The sequence below is a fragment of the Salmo salar genome, chromosome ssa09 (genome assembly GCF_905237065.1).
Source record: "Salmo salar chromosome ssa09, Ssal_v3.1, whole genome shotgun sequence".
In the NCBI taxonomy this organism is placed as follows: Eukaryota; Metazoa; Chordata; class Actinopteri; order Salmoniformes; family Salmonidae; genus Salmo; species Salmo salar.
The window spans coordinates 5,839,992-5,862,576 of record NC_059450.1 but is presented as its reverse complement, the minus strand read 5'-3'; the positions used below and the strand labels follow the sequence as shown (position 1 = coordinate 5,862,576).

General features: G+C 41.3%; 1 protein-coding gene across 1 annotated transcript in view; it reads right to left on the bottom strand.

Annotated features, from left to right (window-relative positions):
• Window positions 1–22,585, bottom strand: part of LOC106610595 (MAM domain-containing glycosylphosphatidylinositol anchor protein 1) — a 401,645-nt gene that overhangs the window by 103,421 nt on the left and 275,639 nt on the right. The window contains exons 9-11 of the mRNA XM_014209988.2: window positions 19,499–19,712; window positions 16,727–17,023; window positions 388–654 (exon numbers count right to left, since the gene is read on the bottom strand). Of these exons, the coding sequence (XP_014065463.1) occupies window positions 388–654; window positions 16,727–17,023; window positions 19,499–19,712 (778 nt within the window). The remainder of the gene's footprint in view (window positions 1–387; window positions 655–16,726; window positions 17,024–19,498; window positions 19,713–22,585) is intronic.

The following is a 22,585-nucleotide window of genomic DNA, read 5'->3' as shown; positions in this document are numbered from 1 at the left end:
GAGAGGGGGGAGAGTTAGTTGGTTGGTTGGTTTGATACTTTTATCTATTGCGTATCAGATGGTCAGATTAAGATTGTACTTAATTTTCAGTCCTATATTTTACACAAAGCGAAACTCTCTTTTGTAGGTGTAGCCATAACCATAAGGCTGCTCCCACCTATCCAGCCTTTTTTCTGACCTGTCAACACCAAAGAAGTCGAGTCAAGGTGCTATTGTATGAAACCAGGAAACAAGGTAAAATCAATTTCCAGTAACCTTGGACAATTCCAGTTCAATTTAGCCCATTCAGGAAGTATACAGAAATTCCAATTTACATCCCAAATCGACTGAATTTAAATGGAATTGACCTCAACCCCACCAGAAACTCCAGCAGCTTCTGGTACTCACATGAGATGTTGAAGGTGCAGGTAGAAGAGCCCACGCCGTTGCTGACATGGCACTTGTACGTGCCGTTGTTGCTGGGGTCCAGTTTGAATTTCAGCTGCGGGTTCTCCTGTGGGTGTGGGGTCAGGGAGGTCAGGGGCTCGCCGTTTCGCGTCCAGCGGACGCTGGCAATGCGTGGCGGGTTGGACTTCTGAATGATGCAGCGCAAGGTCACAAACTGGTAGTTGGGCGAGCGAACGTCCTGGAAAACCGGGTCCAGGACTGGAGCATCTGAGTGTAGGGAGGAAAAATTGTGTTAATGATTTGGTTATGTATGCATTATAAACGTGTTATGATTTCCTTATGTAGGTACCCTTCAAATAAAGTGTCCCCATATAGTCTAGTAGTAGAAGCAGCTCCTCTCCTAGGTTTAAAGGAGAGAAATATCAATATTGTAAGATAGAGAGGGAGGGAGATGTATAAATCTTCTTAGGGCTAGGGTCTAGTTTCCTGAATTTCCGCCTGACTGACGTGCCCAAAGAAAACTGTCTGTTACTCAGGCCCAGAAGCCAGGATATGCATATAATTGATAGAAAACACTTTGACGTTTCTAAAACTGTTCAAATAATGTCTGAGACTATAACAGAATTGATATGGCAGGCGAGAATCCGAAGAAAATCCGACCAGAATTATAATTTTTATGGAATAATTATGGAAATCTATTGTTTCTATGTACATCCATCTCCCAGATTGCAATTCCTATGGCTTCCACTAGATGTCAACAGTCTTCATTCAAGGTTTAAGGCCTCTTTTTTGAAAAACTAACAAGTATTTGGAGTTTTTCTTAGGAGCCCACCTGAAGAAAATCAGTCTTTTCAGCGCGCGCTTACGAATTTTCCTTTCCTATTAAACATACTACTTTCCGTATGAAATACTATAGTTTATTTACATTTTACAGTACCTGAGGATTAACTAGAAATGTTGTTTGATTTGTTTGGACGAAGTTTAGTGGTAGCTTTTTGGACTTTTTCTGCATGTTGAACGAGTGGAAATCGATGGTGCCAACTAAACAGACATTTTGGGATATAAAGAAGGATTTATCGAACAAAACAAACATTCATGTTGTAGCTGGGACCATTGGGATTGCAAACAGAGGAAGATCTTCAAAGGTAAGTCATTTATTTAATCGCTATTTGTGATTTTGTGAAGCCTGTGCTGGTTGAAAAATATGTTGCTGTGGGGCGCTGTCCTCAGACAATCACATGGCGTGCTTTCATCGTAAAGCCTTTTTGAAATCTGACAACGCAGTTAGATTAACAAGAAGTTAAGCTTTTAAATTATATAAGATGTTCATGAATGTTTTATATTACAAATATTTATTTGAATTGGGCACCCTCCAATTTCACCGGATGTTGTCGGCAGGTGTCCCGCTAGCGGAACACCTAGCCCTAATTTAAGAAAGAGAGACAGAAAGAGAGGGTAGGGGAAGGTAGGTGAGCATTCACAGCAATGGTCCCAGCAACAAAATGAAAGGAGAAATCTTCTTGAATCATGATATGTCTTAAAAACTCTTAAGAATCAAACCCTTTTTTGAAATGTTTGCCTAAAATGACATACCCAAATCTAACTGCCTGTAGCTCAGGAACTGAATCAAGGATATGCATATTCTAGATACCATTTGAAAGGAAACACTTTGAAGTTTTTTGAAATGTGAAATTCATGTAGGAGAATATAACACATTAGATCTAGTAAAAGATAATACGAAGAAAAAAAACATGCGTTTCTTTGTTTGTTTTTTGTCCCATCATCTTTGAAATGCAAGAGAAAGGCCATATGTACTATTGAAGGTTAGGAGAAATTTAGATTTTGTCCACTAGATGGCAGCAGTGTATGTGCAAAGTTTTAGACTGAATCAATGAACCATTGCATTTCTGTTCAAAATATTGTATCAAGACTGCCCAAATGTGCCTAATTGGTTTATTAATACATTTTCGAGTTCATAACTGTGCACTCTCCTCAAATGATAGCATGGTATTTTTTCATTGTAATAGCTCCTATAAATTGGACAGTGCAGTTAGATTAATCAAGAATTTAAGCTTTCTGCCCATGTCAGACATGGTCTATATCCTGGGAAATTGTCTTTTCACTTATAACCTCATCCTAATCACATTAGCCTACGTTAGCTCAATCGTCACGTGGGGGGGGGGACAATGACCCCGTAGAGGTTATTAATGATAATAAATACATTTTGTGTGCTAAAACCCCAGCCTCACAACAGTGCACTGTAACAGAAAACTGTATATTATACAAAGTAATTTTTGGCATGATCAACAGTAAAATACTCTGAAACATTTTATTGCAGCATACTGGTTTAAATGATGGTGCATTGTGGGAAAAGGTTGTGGGCGGGGGAAAGAATTGCAGTATTTTCATTGGTACTGTAATTCCACCCCACAGAATATAGTTCCTTACAGTAATTTTGAAGCGCCAAAAACCTTTTGACCACTAGTGGGTGCATGTTATTGTTGTTTCTGGCTTATTAACATATTTTGAGGCATGCCTTGAAAGATGCTGTATTTGTTGCACCCGTGAGTTAGAATGCTGTACACATTTAACTCATATGTCATTATGGTGCCCCATCAATTGAAAATGTTCAGAGAACAAGTCTTAAACTTTAAATGTCATCTGTTTCAGGATACTAGGCACATGTTGTGGGTCACTACTTCACAGGAGAGCTGTTTGAATGTACACTTTTTTGGCAGAAATGCCTTCTCAAACGTGAACTTTCATGTGCCTTAATAACAAACTTCTATGCCATCTGTAAATATGAATAAATTGTTAAATTACGAGCCTAGTTGGTTACGCCACAGAAAAAGTCAGCAACCTTCCCACTAGCCATGTTTGGCTGAGATAATGAGTGGTCTGGACATGCAGAGAGATGAGTTTGCATTGGTCTGCCATATAGCCGACTTCTGTCTATTTGAGCTGGTCAGCATGTGTAGGATAATCCTGTCTAACGCAGCTTTTTTATGTATCGCTTATTGAAACTTAACAAAAGACTTGAGTATGCAAGTATCCATTTCAATAGAACAAATGTATAGATGAGTAAGAATCTAGCTACAGTTTCAGATATTATATGTTTCTAATGTTGTCAGAAAGTTGTTTTCATAGCAAGTTAAATCTTACTCTTGGCTAGCTAGCTGACATTACGTTTATGGTCTGTGTGTAGTAATGTTATCTCAGAATGCCATTTCGTATTGCTAGTTATCAAGGCACAAGGAGAGACCCAGATGCAGACACAGGAGGCAGATGGTTGGAGTCTTACAATGTTTAATAATCTAAAGGGGTAGGCAAGAAAAATGGTCGTGCACAGGCAAAAAGGTCAAAACTAGAACAGATTCCAGGAGGTACAGAGTAGCAGACAGGCTCGTGGTCAAGGCAGGCAGAATGGTCAGGGAGGCGGGTACAGAGTCCAGAAACAGGCAATGGTCAAAACCGGGAGGGCTAGAAAAAGGAGAATATCAAAAAGAGTATGGGGAAAAACACTGGTTGACTTGACTAAACATACAAGACGAACTGGCACAGAGAGACAGGAAACACAGGGATAAATACACTGGGGAAAATAAGCGACACCTGTAGGGTGTGGAGACAATCACAGGAACAGGTGAAACAGATCAGGGCGTGACAATAGCCTAATGCTAGCTAGCTAACCAGCTAACATTGAACCTATTTGGTTAACTTTAACTAGCTATGACAATAGGTTTGTATTGCTAGCACTTTATGGATTAGGATTATGGTTCATTGTTTTGCTACACAAAAGACTCCACTTTGCCAGATGATTCCATGACCCATCAAGGTAGCCAGGTGTGTCTGACAGTGATTACGGCTATTTATTGTATAATAATGCTAAAATATTGTATCTGGAATTTGTCTTTCAGCATTAGTAGAACACGCCTGAATCTCCTCCAGCAGTCATACAAGGAGAATGGTCTAATGCCTCCCATCAAAAAGAGAGCTGGCCCAAGCAAGCACAGGTTAAACCTGAAGCATGAGGACTTGCAGCGAGTGGTGAAATTCATCAAATCACATGCGCCGAATACAACAAGTGTAGACCTTACCGTGATATGCTTACTTACAAGCCCTTAACCAACAGTGCAGTTCAAGAAGAGTTAAGAAAAGATTTACCAAATAAACTACAGTAAAAAATTATAAAGACATACACAATAAAATAACAATAACGAGGCTATATACAGGGGGTACTGGTACCGCGTCAGTGTGCGGAGGTACAGGTTAGTTGAGGTAATTTGTACATGTAGGTAGGGGTGAAGTGACTATGTATAGATCATAAACAGTGAGTAGCAGCTGTGTACAAAACAAATGGAGGGGGGGGGGTGTCAATGTAAATAGTCTGGTGGCCATTTGATTAATTGTTCAGCAGTCTTATGGCTTGGGGGTAGAAGCTGTTAAGGAGCCTTTTGGTCCTAGACTTGGAACTCTGGTTCCGCTTGCAGTGCTGTAGCAGAGAAAACAGTCTATGACTTGGGTGACTGGAGTCTCTGACAATTGTTTTCCTCTGACTTTCCATTTATATAAGTCCTGGATGGCAGGAAGCTTGGTCCCAGTGATGTACTGGGCCATATGCACTACGCTCTGTAGGGCCTAACGGTCAGATTTCGAGCAGTTGCCATAACAGGCGGTGGTGCAACCGGTCAGGATGCTCTCGATGGTGCAGCTGTATAATTTTTTGAGGATCTGGGGACCGATGCCATACATTTTCAGTCTCCTGAGGGGGAAAGGTTTTGTTGTGCCCTCGATTAATCGGCCAATTGTTTTATTTATTTATTTATTTGTAATAATGACAATTACAACAATACTGAATTAACACTTATTTAAACTTAATAAAATACATAAATAAAATCAATTTAGCCTCAAATAAATAATGAAACATGTTCAATTTGGTTTAAATAATGCAAAAACAAAGTGTTGGAGAAGAAAGTAAAAGTGCAATATGTGCCATGTAAAAAAGCTAACGTTTAAGTTCCTTGCTCAGAACATGAGAACATATGAAAGCTGGTGGTTCCTTTTAACATGAGTCTTCAATATTCCCAGGTAAGAAGTTTTAGGTTGTAGTTATTATAGGAATTATAGGACTATTTCTCTCTATACAATTTGTATTTCATATACCTTTGACTATTGGATGTTCTTATAGGCACTTTAGTATTACCAGTGTAACAGTATAGCTTCCGTCCCTCTCCTCGCTCCTACCTGGGCTCGAACCAGGAAAACATCGACAACAGCCACCCTCGAAGCAGCATTACCCATGTAGAGCAAGGGGAACAACCACTCCCAAGTCTCAGAGCGAGTGACGTTTGAAACGCTATTAGCGCGCACCCGCTAACTAGCTAGCCATTTCACATGGGTTACACCAGCCTAATCTCGGGGGTTGATAGGCTTGAAGTCATAAACAGCGTAATGCTGGAAGAATTGCGAAGAGCTGCTGGCAAAACGCACAAAGGTGCTGTTTGAATGAATGCTTACGAGCCTGCTGCTGCCTACCGACTGCTCTATCAAATATCAAATCATAGACTTAATTATAACATAATAACACACAGAAATACAAGCCTTTGGTCATTAATATGGTCGAATCCGGAAACTATCATTTAGAAAACGAAACGTTTATTATTTCAATGAAATACAGAACCGTTCCGTATTTTATCTAACGGGTGGCATCCCTAAGTCTAAATATTCCTGTTACATTGCACAACCTTCAATGTTATGTCATAATTATGTCCAATTCTGGCAAATTAATTACGGCCTTTGTTAGGAATAAATGGACTTCACACAGTTCGCAATGAGCCAGGCAGCCCAAACTGCTGTATATACCCTGACTGCTTGCACGGAACGCAAGAGAAGTGACATAAATTCATGTTAGTAGGCAATATTAACAAAATATGCAGGTTTAAAAATATATACTTGTGTATTGATTTTAAAGAAAGGCATTGATGTTTATGGTTAGGTACATTGGTGCAACGACAGTGCTTTTTTCGCAAATGCGCTTGTTAAATCATCACCCTTTTGTCGAAGTAGGCTGTGATTCGATGAGAAATTAACAGGCACTGCATCGATTATATGCAACGCAGGACACGTTAGATAAACTAGTAATATCATCAACCATTTGTAGTTAACTAGTGATTATGTTAAGATTGATAGTTTTTTATAAGATAAGTTTAATGCTAGCTAGCAACTTAACTTGGCATCTTGTTGCCCTCGCGTAACAGGTAGTCAGCCTGCCATGCAGGCTCCTCGTGGAGTGCAATGTAAGGCAGGTGGTTAGAGCGTTGGACTAGTAACCGGAAGGTTGCAAAAACAAATCCCCGAATCCCCCCTGATCAAGGCAGTTAACCCCCGTTCCTAGGCCGTCATTGAAAATAAGAATATATTCTTAATCTGACTTGCCTAGTTAAATAAAGGTGTAATTATTATTATTTTTAAATAAATAAATAAATGAAATTGGCAAATCGGTGGCCAAAAATGCGGATTACCGATTGTTATGTAAACTTGAAATCGGCCTTAATTAATCGGCCATTCCGATTAATCGGTCGACCTCTAGTTTGGACCATGATAGTTCGTTGGTGATGTGCACACTAAGGAACTTGAAACTCTCCACTACAGCCCCGTCAATGTTAATGGGGGCCTGTTCGGTCCTCCTTTTCCTGTAGTCCACGATCAGCTCATTTGTTTTGATCACGTTGAGGGAGAGGTTGTTGTCTTGGCACCACACTGCCAGTTCTCTGACCACCTCCCAATAGCCTGTCTCATCGTTGTCGGTGATCAGGCCTACCACTGTTGTGTCATTAGCAAACCTAATGAGGGTGTTGGAGTCGTTCTTGGCCAAGCAGTCTTGGTGTGAGGCCCCCATGTTGATGATCAATCAGCATGGCAGATGTGTTGTTGCCTACCCTTACCACCTGGGGCGGTACGTCAGGAAATCCAGGATCCAGTTGCAGAGGGAGATGTTTAGTCCCAGGGTCCTTAGTTTTAATGATTCCAACCTAAGTGTATGTAAACTTCTGACTTCAACTGTAGATATACCTACTTCAAACCCTAGTTAACTAATAAAACATTGCCATAGCCTTTCTGTGCCACCAAATGTTTGCATACTACTGGTAAACTGAACAGGTTTAGCTAATACTGTAACATTATGGAACAATGTTGTTTAAATTAAACAAATGGTTAGCGGGAAGATGCAATATGGACACTTCTGTCCTGCAAAATTATGATGTGTCCGGGGTTGCCATGTCCATGGTTTTCGTGCAAATTGGTCTACTTTGAAAATTATGTCACTGGTGAAAATATATTGGTTGCGGGTTGCAGGTTTTTGGGCTACTTCTAAATTGCACTGTGGCCGCCAAGGCATTTAAAAAAAAATATGAATTTCACTGTTACCTGCTGCTGACTATCAGGCAGTGAGGCAGGTTGTTAGTGAGTCAGTGAGTGAGTAGTGGGGAGGGCGGAAGGGTGTGTTTGAGAGAGTGCTACAGCACAGATGTTCCATTATATTGACCAGATACTCCATTGGCCGCTGTAACAATGAAAATATATGTCTTCAAAAATGAAAGCCAGTCGGGAGGAGGCAAGATGGTTAAGGTACAAGTTAAAGTTAGGTTTAGGTAAGGTTTGGGTTAGGGTGGGGTTTAAGTTTAGGTCTTGGTTATGGACGTCCTAAGGATCCCTGATAACGCTAACAGTCACAACTCCAATATAAAGACATTTTCTCAACGTTGCCCGTGATATCACGTGTCCTACTTATATCAGTACACTCGTAACAACTTAAGCATTAAAAAATTTCAATTCGATCAAATAAACCTCAAGTAGCAAATAAGCCAAAACATTAATTGTTGACCACATTTCGACACTCTTATTGACCTCCATACAAAAAGTATTCACTTGGTGAACGAAAAGAACACCACCTTTGGGCGGAGTTATCCCTTTGTCTCTTCCTCTCTGGCTGGAGGCAGCATAGAGCCCTGCACAGGCATGCATTTTAAGCCCGAGCCCTACACATGACTGCGATGTTTAGGCCCTACCCTACCCTGCATGAAACCTGAAATCATAAATAACTTAATCCGTTAGTAAACACATAGCTGCTCCTCACTGTCTGTAACTCGAACACTCCCTGCGCGCAGGCAGCTCACTCTGCATGCACTCTGTTCATGGCGGCTGTGAGTGTCGCCGCTTGGGCTGCTCTGCCAGAGACATTAGAGAAAGGAATAAATAGGAATCCCATTGGGCAATGAATAGAGGAACATATAACACCCTACCCAGCAGACTGTCAATCAATCATGTTCACATTGTCATGCTGTGTCACGCAGTTACTAGGCTAATCGTCGCGCAATCCCTTCTCAAAGCCAGGATATGAGTCGAGAAATGTAACTATTTTCCACAAAAGTACATAATGTCATGATTCCAAAGCTATATAATATTACAGATATCAAGTTTATTATCTCACATCTTGGAAAAGATTTGTAATGTTATACTTCTTGTTTATGAAATTCATGCTGATGTTGAGTTTTTGAGCTGGTTCCCAATTGACTCCCATTCACTCTTTGAAGGAGAGGTCTCCTTGTCCCAGAATCGCTCAGATTGTACCACATGGCCCCTAGACGTAGCATGGGCAACGTACACATGGGAGTTAATACGATTCCAATATAATTTCCCATCTCCTCAAAAGTATCTCTGGCTCTGCTCAATGTATGAAGAAACATGAGAGAGGAGTTAGCTGTTAGCTACTTTTGGTCACTCTAATCTATGACGAAACTCAAGGAAAATATACATTTTTTGAATCTCTCTTGTCTTAAATTGTACGAGGTTTAAGCACTTCTGACACCATGTTATTATTTTAGATATGACTGTGCTGCGCAGCAGAGCACAAGCAAATGGCTCAGCTTCAAAATGTTAGTGATCAATTTAGTGATACCCGAGCCTGACCCGTACCCTACTCATTGATGAAAAAAACAGGCCCTACCCGGCCATAACCCAATGTATAATGTCGGGGCCCATTGGGCTTGGCTCGGGTAGCAGAGCTCTAAGGCAGTAGGCAGCTGAGTGAGTGAGAGGAGAGCAGCACCAGCACACGCGCACGTCATGACAAGTGATGTAAAGAACAATGAACTAACTAGCTAGCGACATACTTCTCCCTGATGTGGCAAGTCCTCTCTTGCTGTGAAATAAAAATTGGGATAGTTTTCAAGCCTTCTGGGCGGGTTTTTAGTGGCGCAGCTAAGAGCCAAGTGAATTGAATCACACAGGGTTGTGACACTTAACAATACTGTCTCCTAGTGTGTTTGCTGTTCATGCTCTCCCCATTAAGTAGACTGTATTTGGCTCCCGAGTGGCGCAGTGGTCTAAGGCACTGCATCTCAGTGCTAGAGGCGTCACTACAGACCCTGGTTCATTCCAGGCTGTATCAAAACCAGCCGTGACTGGGAGTCCCATAGGGCGGCACACAATTTGCCCATCGTTGTCCGGCTTAGGGGTAGGCTGTCATTGTAAATAAGACTTTGTTCTTAACTGACTTGCCTAGTTAATTAAAGGTTAACCTGTTGGAGATAGGGGGCAGTATTTGCACGGCCGGATAAAAAAAACTTACCCGATTTAATCTGGTTACTACTCCTGACCAGTAACTAGAATATGCATATACTTGTTTGATTTGGATAGAAAACACCCTAAAGTTTCTAAAACTGTTTGAATGGTGTCTGTGAGTATAACAGAACTCATATGGCAGGCCAAAACCTGAGAAGATTCCAAACAGGAAGCGCCCTCTCTGACCATTTCTTGGCCTTCTTTGTCATCTCTATCCAAAACAGAGGATCTCTGCTGTAACGTGACACTTTCTAAGGCTCCCATAGGCTCTCAGAAGGCGCCAGAACGTTGAATTATGACTCTGCAGTTACTGGCTGAAAAACAGTAGCGCATTTGGTAAGTGGTCGATCTGAGAACAATGAGACGGGTGCGCGTGTGCACGTGAAGAGTCCATTTTACTTTTTCAGTCTTTGAACGAAAACAACGACTCCCGGGCGGAATATTATCGCTATTTTACAAGAAAAATCGCATAAAAATTGATTTTAAACAGCGTTTGACATGCTTCGAAATACGGTAATGGAATATTTTGAATTTTTTTGTCACGATATGCGCCGGCGCGTCACCCTTCGGATAGTGTCTTGAACGCAAGAACAAAACGCCGCTATTTGGATATAACTATGGATTATTTTGAACCAAACCGACATTTGTTATTGAAGTAGAAGTCCTGGGAGTGCATTCTGACGAAGAACAGCAAAGGAAATCCAATTTTTCTAATAGTAAATCGGAGTTTGGTGAGTACCAAACTTGGTGGGTGTCAAAATAGCCAGCCTGTGATGGCCGGGCTATCTACTCAGAATATTGCAAAATGTGCTTTCACCGAAAAGCTATTTTAAAATGGGACACCGCGATTGCATAAAGGAGTTCTGTATCTATAATTCTTAAAATAATTGTTATGTTTTTTGTGAACGTTTATCGTGAGGAATTTAGTAAATTCACTGGAAGTGTTCGGTGGGAATGCTAGTTCTTAACGTCACATGCTAATGTAAAAAGCTGGTTTTTGATATAAATATGAACTTGATTGAACAAAACATGCATGTATTGTATAACATAATGTCCTAGGGTTGTCATCTGATGAAGATCATCAAAGGTTAGTGCTACATTTAGCTGTGGTTTGGGTTTATGTGACATTATATGCTAGCTTGAAAAATGGGTGTCTGATTATTTCTGGCTCGGTACTCTGCTGACATAATCTAATGTTTTGCTTTCGTTGTAAAGCCTTTTTGAAATCGGACAGTGTGGTTAGATTAACGAGAATCTTATCTTTTAAAATGGTGTAAAATAGTCATATTTTTGAAAAATTGAAGTAATAGCATATCTTTGGATTTGAATAACGCGCCACAGGATTCAACTGGCTGTTTTGTAGGTGGGACGCAAGCTTCCCACCTAGCCCATAGAGGTTAAAGGTTGTCCTGGAAGAAAACTTGCTTCCTTCTGCTCTGACAATGTTCCCCATCTCTGAGGATTGGTTTTTCCAGCAGGACAATGCTCCATGCCACACAGCCAGGTCAATCAAGGTGTGGATGGAGGACCACCAGATCAAGACCCTGTCATGGCCAGCCCAATCTCCAGAGCTGAACCCCATTGAAAACCTCAGGAATGTGATCAAGAGAAAGATGGATGGTCACAAGCCATCAAACAAAGCCGAGCTGAATTTTTGCGCCAGGAGTGGCATAAAGTAATTCAACATCAATGTGAAAGACTGGTGGAGAGCATGCCAAGACACATTAAAGCTGTTATTCCACCAAATATTGATTTCTGAACTCTTCCTAAGTTACAACATTAGTATTGTGTTGTTTAAAAATGAATATGAGCTTGTTTTCATTGCATTATTCGAGGTTTGACAACACTGCATCTTTTTTATTATTTTCACCAGTGTCACAGGGGTCGTGGAATGGAGACCAAGACGCAGCGTGGATAGTGCTCATTCTTAATTCTTTAATGAAAACACTTCAACGGCAAAACAAGAAAACGACCAACAACAGTCCCGTCAGGTTCTTACGACTAAAACGTAAAACAACTACCCACAAACCCCAAAGGAAAACGGGCCGCCTAATTATGGCTTCCAATCAGAGACAACGAAAGACACCTGCCTCTGATTGGAAACCATACCCGGCCAAACATGGAAAAACAATAGAAATAGAAAACTAGAACACTCCCACATAGAAACAGAAAACCCCAAAACCCACCCAAAACAACCCCCTGCCATGCCTTGACCATATTACTATGGCAAATTACCTCTTTACCTGGTCAGGACGTGACAACCAGTTGTCATTTTCTGCAAATAAAAGCTCTAAATGACAATATTTTTATTTGGAATTTGGGAGAAATGTTGTCTGTAGTTTAAAGAATAAAACAAAAAATTGAATTTTACCCAAACAGATACCTATAAATAGTAAAACCAGAGAAACTGCTAATTTTGCAGGGGCCTTTAATTTTTTCCCAGAGCTGTATATTTTATTTTATTTAACTAGGCAAGTCAGTTAAGAACAAATTCTTATTTACAATGACGGCCTACTCCGGCCAAACCCAGACGACGCTGGGCCAATTGTACGCCGCCCTATGGGACTTCCAATCACGGCCAGTTGTGATACAGCCTGGATTTGAACCAGGGTGGAAAGACAGACAGAGAGATGGACACACATGGAGGCAGACAGACACTCTCTCACAAACACAAACACAAATCCACACACAAACACACCCAGACATATCACTTAGTCCCCAGACATTTACAGTATGGTAGACAAGGGGTAGATTGATCTGCATTGAGTGCAAGGGAGAAAAGGTGGTTTGTGTGTGTGTGTAGTGAAAAGAGAAAGACGGATGACGGAGAGAGTGTAGTGTTAGAGTGAATGAGAGAGAGACTGGAGTTGATTGAGTCGGCTAGACAGAGCGAGAGAGGGAGGAAAAGCAAAAGGGACACAGAAGGGAGAGAGGTGACAAGGAAATAGACAAGAGTGAGAGAGCGATAGAGGGAGACAAAGAGTGAGATGCTGCCTAATTGATGATGAGAATAGAGAGGGAGGGCTAGGGAGTATAAAAGAAGGAAGAGGAGAAAAGGAGAGAAGGAGGGAGGAAGAGAGAAAGAGGGGGGTTTCCTTAATTATAAAGGAGCATCTTCCCCAGGTATCGATCAAAGATGCAAAATGAAGGGTACAAAAACAAATGAAGGGTACAAAAACAAACACAATAAACAAATAAATACAAAGCAGGAGGGAAGGAGGGAGGGAGGAAAGGAAGGGGGAATCGTTGGTTTCCAAAGTGCTGACTGCACCCTGGCAAAGGGGTTCTGCAACTTCTACCTCACTCTCTCATCCTCTCCCTGTTTTTCATTGTTTCCCTTCTCCCTCCTCTCCCTGGTTCTCTTTTCTCCTTCCATCTCTCTCTCTCTCTCTCTCTCTCTCTCTCTCTCTCTCTCTCTCTCTCTCTCTCTCTCTCTCTCTCTCTCTCTCTCTCTCTCTCTCTCTCTCTCTCTCCTTACCTCTCTTGATCACTAACTATCTTCATCTCTCAGTTTCACTTTCTCTTCCTCTGTCTCTCTCTAATCCCTCTCTCTTTCTGGCTCCAATAAATCATTGAAGTGGACTGGTGTCGCCCTTCCGCCCTGCCTGCATTAGCCAGTCTTGTAAATCTAGCAGTATCTTTCTTAGGATGTGGACAGACAGTGGATGTGGGTTGCGAGGGTTTGGAATAACAGCTCCATGTCATAGTAGTCTTTACTGAAGCTAGCATGCATTTGGGGCTAAGCTAGCTTCATTCGCTAAGCAAGCTAGTTTGGGCATATCCTTTACCATGAATCCCAAAAAACTTTAAGGCCCTGTCCACAAGGCACTTGTGGAGATCTGAGAGGATTGGATAAGTGTCTGCAACAACAACTCCATCTAACCTATCCATTGGCAATTTTAGCATGTAAATCTTGGTGGGGCAAATAAAACAAAAATAAAAAAATAATAATAATAATGTTCAGATGCATGCCAGCAAAGAAACTACACAACACAAGACTAAACAAAAAATGACTATAACGGTGATAACCGGTGCCCACAAACTGTTGGGGCCTACATAAAGCTGTCCCAACAGCAGAGTCCCAGCAGCAGTCCCAGCACCTTACCACTGCTACATCTGGCTATGAGCGAAGCCTTGTCTGGCAGCGAAACAGTTAATTCAGCCTCATTTACTGCCTTTAAAAAAACATAACTGATATGCCTGACTTGCTTAAACAAATGTGGTTTCTACTGACAATTGAGATGTTCAAACTATGGCATAAGGGGACAACAAGCGGATAAGAGGCAATCCGTAATTTCGATTAAGACATTAATGAGCGAGCTTGGACAGTCGTAGTCAATATAACTATTTGTTCAGCACTTTTGAAATTTACAGTGACAGAAGTCAGAACATGGGCTGTTCTTACAGTATTCTCCCTGTAGACCACATCAAAACAGTAGGATAAATAAAGGGGGCATATAAGCTGACAATGAAAGCTCATACAATATTCAGTGATTACATTTTTCTAAAACAGGCTATAGTCTACATTTGCGCCACCAAGTCAGAACAGTAGGCTAAATTATGAGGGGAAAAGGGACACAATTATTAGGGTGAGTCACATGGGCTACTAACAGCTTACTACACAACATACACTTAGTATTACTTTCTTAGCTACAGTATACTGGTCATATCTCCCTGGCATATTACATCATTTATGCAGTAGCATACAAGACATTTTTGGACTCACCTTGTTGTGCTCACTTCAACAGGACAGTGGCGCAGCGGTCCTTCGTGGTCAAATTTTGTCATCAAACTGTGTCATCAAAGGCTGGCATTCGATGGATTAATGGTGCTTTCAAGACAACTGGGAACTCAGAAAAAAGGTTGAATGATGATGACGTCAGAGATCTCAAGGTCGAAGCTCAAGAAAGAGGCCCGCGTTCCCAACTTCAAAACGTATTTTCCCAGTCGGTGGTAGTTTTTTTGGGAGTTCCCAGTTGTCTTGAACTCATTCAAGTCTGAGATTTCCCAGTTCCGAGTTTCCAGTTGTTTTGAGCACGGCAGAAGTCATGCTGGATTGATAGCATGGCCAATGTCCTTTTAAACTTGGAAAAGAGACCCTTAATCCCAGACTTGGACAACACACCCACTCCACTGAATAGCAGGAATTGCTTGCTTTGCAATGCTCGCAGTTAGCCACTGATTTTATCTGAACCACTCATTGAGGAATTTGCGATTTCCAACTTGTTGTGTAATGTTTATGTCCAATGGCCGATGAGTAACGATACGTATTATATATAATTTCTCTTCATTATTTCTCTTCATATGACAAGGAATGAGAAGGATTTGCCAGTAGATTGTTGACTTGATTCATGATGATGACTGCTAGCTTGCTAGCTAAGACTTTGAAAGTATGATGTTGACATGATCAGTCCAATCAAAGCATTCACGGACAACCAATCCATCAAAAGTAGAAATGAGTTGCATTTTTGACATGACCACATAGAGTTTCCTTTTTGTTTGGCCCCATGGTCAGGCCCTGACACAATTGAATACTCCTCTGTTCCTTATTCTTCAGCGGCTAAGGGTATAGTTGGCTGGACATCAAGGGGGCCATACTGCACATCACATTTCATGGGAAATACAGGCAACGGAACAAAAGCTGTAAACAATGTTATTTTTAAGAATGGATGTAAAGGGATATTACACAAAGCAATGTGCATTTCAGGGTTATTCTTTGAGACTCTATGTTTCTCTATGGCCAGGATTGTATTGTTCACCCCATCCACCGATTTAAATGATCTTATTTCACAGTTTACACAATAACACATTCTAAAGTGAACTGTATAGGATTTTGAGCAAAAGAGGACAAAGTTATTTTCAACAATGGCACAGCTCACATTGAAAATAAAACACACCAACACACCTTCAATGGCACCAATTTCAAAACTATAAAGGGTGAAGGTGTATTTTCATGAGCGTCAAGCAACATCACATACTATACAGTTAATGAATAGGTTCTCTGGCTTGCCTTGGTGATGGTGCCAAGAGAAGAGAAATCGTAATGAATTCTAAGGCTTTTAGGGTTTTGAACTTTATGAACGAGCCCGCTTCATAGTGGAAGCATTATTGAAGTGCAGCAGGCAAAATCACTCTTACTGCACACCACCAAGAATTCTAAATGTAACCAAGGGGAGTGTTTGTTAATAGCTTAGTCGCTAATTGCTCGCACAAACAATAAACACTTAGACGCGTTGGTTTCTGATACCATTTGTTAATTAGCAACGTTGTTGTGTATGTTAGTAACAGTGCATTCGACCCCATTTAAGGGTTATCGTTAGCTTACTATGGTCCAGTGTGAGTTTGAAATTGAATTGAGACAGTGACTGCAGTCCATTCTAATCTAATACTACTAGCTATCGATCTGAACAAATTGAGTTTTAATGTCAGAATATTGTTAGCTGGGTGAACTGACACAGGTCTTCAGGTCTCAGGCAACGTTACTCATTACATGTGTGGTTCTGAATTACCTCTGTTACAGTAACACAGCTTATTCAACTAATCAAAAATGTGAAGATACCTTGATTCATTCATTAGGTGTGTTACCACTGGACTGAACAAAACCCTGCAAACCATATAGGTCACCAGGACCAGGAGAAATACTTATCTTGGGAAATACTTCATTCTATTCAGAGCTCAATAAACAGACATCTCATGGAAAATGTAGTACTTTACTACTCACATTGTACATTCAGCTGAACCTGCGCTTGACGTGGCTTAATGTTGAGGCCATTGTATGGTGCCGTCTGGCAGCGGTAGGCCCCCATCAGGTCGCGGGTGACGTTGGTCAGGTGGAGGCGCCCGTCGCGTGTTTCCACCGCCCACTCACCCGTGGGCATGGCCAGGTCCTTGTCAGCGCGCGACCAGAGCACAGGTGGGCGGGGCTTGCCATCAACCAGGCACACCAGGTCGGTGGTGCCTCCCTCCCTCACGCTCACCACCTGGCCCCCTTCTGGCACCGTTAAAATCGGGGGAGTGACTGTGGGGGGAGAAAGGCGGAATGGTGTGAGAGGGCGTGTGAAGGGAGTGGGATGGGAGAGAGGGGGAGAGAGCGGGAGTGAGGGGGGAGATAGAGATGGAGACATAAAGAGAAGAGTGGAAGAAAGAGGAAGAGGGAGGAGTGGAGGGCAAGAAAATATTTTAGAAAGGGTTGCCCAAAAGAAAACCAGGGTTTATAGAAAGAAAAAAAAGAAAGATGAGGACAGCCGGATGAAGGGTGGAGGGGGAGAGCAAGTAAGGTTAAATGTTGACATTAGCAAGGCCATTTCTATTGGACATTAAAGTGGTTATATATACAGTTGACGTCGGAAGTTTACATACACTTAGGTTGGAGTCATTAAAACTCATTTTTCAACCACTCCACAAATTCCTTGTTAACAAACTATAGTTTTGGAAAATCAATAAGGACATCTACTTTGTGCATGACACAAGTCATTTTTTAAACAACCGTTTACAGACAGATTAATTCACTTATAATTCACTGTATCACAATTTCAGTGGGTCAGAAGTTTACATACACTAAGTTGACTGTGCCTTGAAACAACTTGTAAAATTCCAGAAAATTATGTCATGGTTTTAGAAGCTTATGATAGGCTAATTGACATAATTTGAGTCAATTGGAGGTGTACCTGTGGAAGTATTTCAAGGCCAACCTTCAAACTCAGTGCCTCTTTGCTTGACATCATGGGAAAATCAAAAGATATCAGACAAGACCTCAGAAAAACAATTGTAGACCTCCACCAGACTGGTTCATCCTTGGTAGCAATTTCCAAACGCCTGAAGGTACCACGTTCTTCTGCACAAACAATAGTACGCAAGTATAAACACCATGGGACCACGCAGCTGTCATACCGCTCAGAAAGGAGACGCGTGCTGTCTCCTAGAGATGAACGTACTTTGGTGCGAAAAGTGCAAATCAATCCCAGAACAACAGCAAATACGTTCATCTCTGGGAGACAGAATGCGTCTCCTTCCTGAGCGATATGACGGCTGCGTGGTCCCATGGTGTTTATACTTGCGTACTATTGTTTGTACAGATGAACGTGGTACCTTCAGACATTTGGAAATTGCTCCCAAGGATGAACCAGACTTGTGGACGTCTACATTTTTTTCTGAGATCTTGGCTGATTTGGAGTGGTTGAAAAACGAGTTTTAATGAGTATATCAACTGTTCAGTGGAGACTGTGAATCAGGCCTTCATGGTCGAATTGCTGCAAAGAAACCACTACTAAAGGACACCAATAATAAGAGACTTGTGTGGGCCAAGAAACACGAGCAATGGACATTAGCTCAGTGGAAATCTGTCCTTTGGTCTGATGAGTCCAAATTTGAGATTCTTGGGTTCAACGGCTGTGTCTTTGTGAGACGCACAGTAGTTGAACGGATGATCTCCGCATGTGTGGTTCCCACCGTGAAGCATGGAGGAGAAGATGTCATGGTGTGGGGGTGCTTTGCTGGTGACAGTCTATGATTTATTTAGAATTCAAGGCATACTTAAACAGCATGGCTACCATAACATTCTGCAGCGATATGCCATCCCATCTGGTTTACGCCTAGTGGGACTATCATTTGATTTTCAACAGGACAATGACCCAACACACCCCCAGGCTATGTGAGGGCTATTTTGTGCCGCATCAGATGACCTGGCCTCCACAATCACCCAACCTCAACCCAATTGAGATGGTTTGGGTTGGGTTGGACTGCAGAGTGAAAGAAAAGCAGCCAACAAGTGCTCAGCATATGTGGGAACTCCTTCAAGACCGTTGGAAAAGTATTCCATGTGAAGCTGGTTGAGAGAATGCCAAGAGTGTGCAAAGCTGTCATCAAGGCAAAGGGTGGCTACTTTGAAGAACCTTAAATCTTAAATTAAATGTTTTACTTTATAAAGCCCTTTCACTAAAAGTCCCAGTGTACCTTTTATTGGTCAACTTTAGATATATGACGTACCACACCCAGTCTCAGGGATGGCTAACTTCCTTTGGTCTCCACTGAGTTTGGTAAATCAACTTTTAGTTTTCTTCAAAATGTTCTTCAATTTGATGTTCTGGTGCCTCCAGGGTAATTCAGACAGCTGATTGAGGACATTATTACTGATGAATGTGTTCTTTCTGCTTGCATTTTGTATATATATTTTGATGTGTGTATTTTCTGTAATTCATCTGTAAAAGAGACCTTGGTCTCAGTATGATTCCCTGATCAAATAAATAAAATGATCCCTACTGATAAGGTTGTAATTGTCATAAACTGATTTGTTGTCATCTTTTGGTTGAAAAGGTGAAAGGTCAGTGGTGAAACGTCACTACTCGGCAACTCGGGAAACAACATTCTCTCTGCGTTTCCCACTTGTAATTCCGACTTGGATGGTAAAGTGAAATTTCCCACTGGGAACTAGGAGCTTCCAATAACTCTGATAGCACGTGAACATGGCAACAGAACAAAGGAACATTTCACTCACCGCTGTTCTGGGTGATGTTGACATCCACCCTCAGCTCGGGCACTGTGCTCCCGGGAAAGTTGGCCACGCAGCTGTAGGTGGCCTGGTCGCGGAACTTCATGTCGACGATCTCCAGACTGCTAGTACCAGGCGCCATGTCTGGGTCGCTGTGCAGCACAATCAGGCTGTCCGAGTTGTAGATGAGCACCTCGTTCTGGTACCACATGTAGTTCACCTAATAGTATAATAATATAGCAAGATGTTATTTAATTGTGTTTATATATATATATATATATACACACACACAGTACCAGTCAAAAGTTTGGAAACACATACTCATTCAAGGTTTTTTCTTTATGTTTACAATTTTTTACATTGTAGAATAATAGTGAAGACATCAACACTATGAAATAACACATATGGAATCATGAAGTAACCAAAAAAGTGTTAACTTCACTAGGGTAGGGGGGCAGTATTTTCACGCCCGGATGAAAAACGTACCCAAATTAAACGGCCTACTACTCGGGCCCAGGAACTGGAATATGCATTTGGATAGAAAACACTCTAAAGTTTCTAAAACTGTTTGAATGATGTCTGTGAGTATAACAGAACTCATATGGCAGGCAAAATCCTGAGAAAAATCTAAGCAGGAAGTGAGAATTCTGGTGCTTGTAGTCCTTTCAAGTCATTGCCAATCGAACACAAGGTGAGTTAGGGTTCATTTTGCTGTTGAAGCGTCTACGATGAACAGAGACCGAATGAGAAGCCTGGGAAGTTTGTCACCCAGAGAATGACATCACTTCTTGGTGCACGTTCATGAGGATGGATCCTCCCGTTCCAAAAACTTTTTCAAGACACAGGAACTGTTCGGTTGAAATATTACTGAATCTTCACGTTCTGAAGGCCCTAAAGATTGATGTTTTACAACGTTTGACATGTTTGAATGAACGTAAATACAACTTTTTTTAACTTTTCGTCACGACATCGTCCTCGCGCTTTCTACATTTGAAGTAGCTTACTGAACGCGAGAACAACAAGGAGTTATTTGGACATAAATTATGGACTTTATTGAACAAAACAACATTTGTTGTGGACCTAGGATTCCTGGAAGTGCCTTCTGATGAAGATCATCAAAGGTAAGAGAATATTTCTAATGCAAATTATGATTTTAGATGACTCCAAGATGGCGGCTATCTGTATAGCCTAGTGTATTTTTCTGAGCTCAGTACTCAGATTATTGCAAAGAGTGCTTTCCTCATGAAGCTTTTTTGAAATCTTTCATAGCGTTTGCATAAAGGAGATATTCACCTATAATTCTTTGAATGACAGTTTAATTTTGTATCAACGTTTATGACAAGTATTTTTGTAAATTGTGGCGCTGAATCACCGGCAGTATTTGAGGGAAAATATTTTCTGAACGTCACGCGCCGATGTAAAATGCTGTTTTTATATATAAATATGAACTTTATCGAACAAAAAAATGCATGTATTGTATAACATAATGTCCTAGGAGTGTCATCTGATGAAGATCGTCAAAGGTTAGTGCTTCATTTAGCTGTGTTTTGGGTATTTGTGATGCATGCTAGTTGCTTAGAAAATGGCTGTGTGGTTATTGTGTCGATGTACTCTCCTAACATAATCTAATGTTTTGCTTTCGCTATAAAGCCTTTTGGAAATCGGACAACGTGGTTCGATTCAGAAGTGTATCTATAAAATGGTGTAAAATAGTCGTTTGTTGGAGAACTTTGAATTATGTCATTTTGTGGTTTTAAATTTGGCGCTCTGATTTCTCACTGGCTGTTGAATAGTGTGGGACGATTTCGTCCCACATACCTGAGAGAGGTTAAACAAATCAAAATATATTTTATATTTGAGATTCTTCAAAGTAGCCACCCTTTACCTTGATGACAGCTTTGCATACTCTTGGCATTCTCTAAACTAGTTTCATGAGGTAGTCACCTGGAATGCATTTCAATTAATGTGTTTGTAAGGACTGACGTCGGACAGGAGAAGCAGGTACGGGGAGTCAAACATTTATTCAGGAACGGACAAAGAACACGACAGGAACAAATCAAATCAAATCAATGATATTTGTCACATACACATGGTTAGCAGATGTTAATGTGAGTGTAGCGGAATGCTTGTGCTTCTAGTTCCGACCATGCAGTAATATCTAACAAGTAATATAACCTAACAATTTCACAACAACTACCTTACACATACAAGTGTAAAGGAATGAATACGAATAAGTACATAAACATATATGAATGAGTGATGCCCGAACGGCATAGGCAAGATGCAGTATTACATTACATTTACATTTAAGTCATTTAGCAGACGCTCTTATCCAGAGCGACTTACAAATTGGTGCATTCACCTTATGATATCCAGTGGAACAACCACTTTACAATAGTGCATCTAAATCTTTTAAGGGGGGGGGGGGGGTTAGAAGGATTACTTTATCCTATCCTAGGTATTCCTTAAGCTTCAGGTGTCTATGCAGTAGATGATATAGAGTACAGTATATACATATGAGATGAGTAATGTAGGGTATGAAAACATTATATGAAGTGGCATTGTTTAAAGTGGCTAGTGATACATTTAATTACATCAAGATGCAGTAGATGGTATAGCGTACAGTATATACATATGAGATGAGTAATGTAGGGTATGTAAGCATTATATAAAGTGGTTAGTGATACATTGATTACATTAATTTTTCCATTATTAAAGTGGCTGGAGTTGAGTCAGTATGTTGGCAGCAGCCACTCAATGTTAGTGATGGCTGTTTAACAGACTGATGGCCTTGAGATAGAAGCTGTTTTTCAGACTCTCGGTCCCCGCGTTGATGCACCTGTACTGACCTCGCCTTCTGGATGATAGCGGGGTGAACAGGCAGGGGCTCGGGTGGTTGTTGTCCCTGATGATCTTTTTGGCCTTCCTGTGACATCGGGGGTTGTAGGTGTCCTGGAGGGCAGGTAGTTTTCCCCCAGTGATGCGTTGTGCAGCAGACCTCACTACCCTCTGGAGAGCCTTACGGTTATGGGCGGAGCAGCTGCCGTACCAGGTGGTGATACAGCCCAACAGGATGCTCTCGATTGTGCATCT